Source organism: Tupaia chinensis, unplaced genomic scaffold, assembly GCF_000334495.1.
Source record: "Tupaia chinensis unplaced genomic scaffold, TupChi_1.0 Scaffold149964_1, whole genome shotgun sequence".
NCBI lineage: Eukaryota > Metazoa > Chordata > Mammalia > Scandentia > Tupaiidae > Tupaia > Tupaia belangeri.
In genome coordinates, this window is record NW_006209805.1 from 572,545 (window position 1) to 574,337 (window position 1,793).

Genomic DNA, 1,793 nt, shown 5'->3' on the forward strand with positions numbered 1-1,793 from the left:
AGATGGCCGCGCCCATGGAGGTGGCCGTGTGTACGGACTCGGCGGCCCAGCTGTGGAGCTGCGTGGTGTGGGAGCTGCACTCGGGCGCCAACCTGCTCACCTACCGCGGCGGCCAGGCCGGGCCCCGGGGGCTGGCGCTGCTCAACGGCGAGTACCTGCTGGCGGCGCAGCTGGGCAAGAACTACATCAGCGCCTGGGAGCTGCAGCGCAAGGTCGGGCGCGGGGCGCGGGCCCCCCAAAAGGACGCCGCCGCCTGTGTCCTGTGCTGTGTCTGCCCCCCCCCCCCCCCCCCCGCCCCTCCGGTCCCCTCCGGCCCCTCCGGTGACGGGGCCCAGTGCTCCGCAGCTCACGGCCTGTCCTGTGTCCTTAGGACCAGCTCCAGCAGAAGATCATGTGCCCCGGGCCGGTCACCTGTCTGACCACGTCGCCCAACGGCCTCTACGTCCTGGCCGGCATTGCCGAAAGCATCTACCTGTGGGAGGTAAGCCGGTTCCCCGCAGAGCACCAGGTGAGGCTCAGGAGGCCATTCAGGGCTCAGTGCTTCCTCCTGCCTCCTGCCTCCGGGTCCCCTCGAAACAGACCCTGCTTTTAAGTGGCAGCTCCGCCCTTCAGGGCCAGCCGGGAGGACACGGAGACAGCGCCGGTCCTCAGCCCAGCTCCCGCAGGGCCCATAGTTTCCGTGGAGGGCCCAGTGCTCCGGGAGGCAGCCTGGGGAGCCCGGTCACCCCACATCCCGCTCTGCTGCTTCATCCCAAGATCTGGGCACACACACACACACACACACACACGCTCGGTGTTGCTCATCCGGCTGAACACTGGTGGAGGGATGGTCTGTCTGTGCCTGCAACCCGCCCTTGGAGAGAAGTCCTGACCACAAGAGAGCGCCCCGCATGACCAGCCAGGGGCGCCCTGGCAGACCTGCTGCCAAAATCCCGCCCTCCCCCATGGACACACGTGGGCCTGGCGTCCTAGAGCAGGGGCAGAGCCGTGGGCTGTGACAGCTGGCCCTGACCCTGATGCCGCCCAGGTCTCCACCGGGAACCTCCTGGTCATCCTGAACCGACACTACCAGGACGTGTCCTGCCTGCAGTTCACGGGGGACAGCAGCCACCTCGTCTCGGGGGGCAAGGACTGCCTGGTGCTGGCCTGGAGCCTCTGCAGGTAGTGCTGGCGAGCGTTGGGGCTGTGGGAGGACAGCGGTCCCGAGGGGCTCAGCTTCTGAGACCCGCCCCTCCTCCACAGCGTGCTGCAGGTGGGCACCTCCAGGATCCCAGCCCCCCGGCATGTCTGGTCCCTGCACACGCTCCCCATCACAGACCTGCACTGCGGCTTCGGGGGCCCGCTGGCCCGGGTGGCCACCGCCTCTCTGGACCAGACGGTGAAGGTAGAGCCCCCGCCCACCCATCCCTCTGGGCACTGGGTGCCCATGGGGCCAAGCCTGAGGGGGGCTCTCTGGGGGCCGGCCCGCCGCGTCCCTCCCAGCGGAGCCCCCTGCCCGCAGCTGTGGGAGCTCTCCTCGGGGGACCTGCTGCTGTCGGTGCTCTTCGACGTGAGCATCATGGCAGTCACCATGGACCTGGCCGAGTACCACTTGTTCTGCGGTGGCAGCGACGGCTCCATCTTCCAGGTGGACCTCTGCGCGGTGAGTGAGCCGGCCCCCGGGCGGTGGCCCCTGGCCGGCAGCAACTGTCCTTGACGCTCAGGCCCATGTTGCCCCCGCAGCCTGGGCAGAGGGAGAGGAGCTTCCAGCCGGAGCAGGACCCCGGGACGGCCATGCCAGGAGACAGGTGTGC

The 1,793-nt window shown here is 69.3% G+C and overlaps 1 protein-coding gene across 1 annotated transcript in view; it reads left to right on the plus strand.

Moving 5' to 3' along the window:
• Positions 1–2: 2 nt before the first annotated feature.
• WDR18 (WD repeat domain 18) overlaps positions 3–1,793 on the plus strand; it is a gene marked incomplete in the record, with an annotated part of 5,750 nt that continues 3,959 nt past the window's right edge. The window contains 5 exon segments of the mRNA XM_014585490.1: positions 3–212; positions 371–481; positions 1,028–1,161; positions 1,243–1,384; positions 1,502–1,642. Of these exon segments, the coding sequence (XP_014440976.1) occupies positions 3–212; positions 371–481; positions 1,028–1,161; positions 1,243–1,384; positions 1,502–1,642 (738 nt within the window).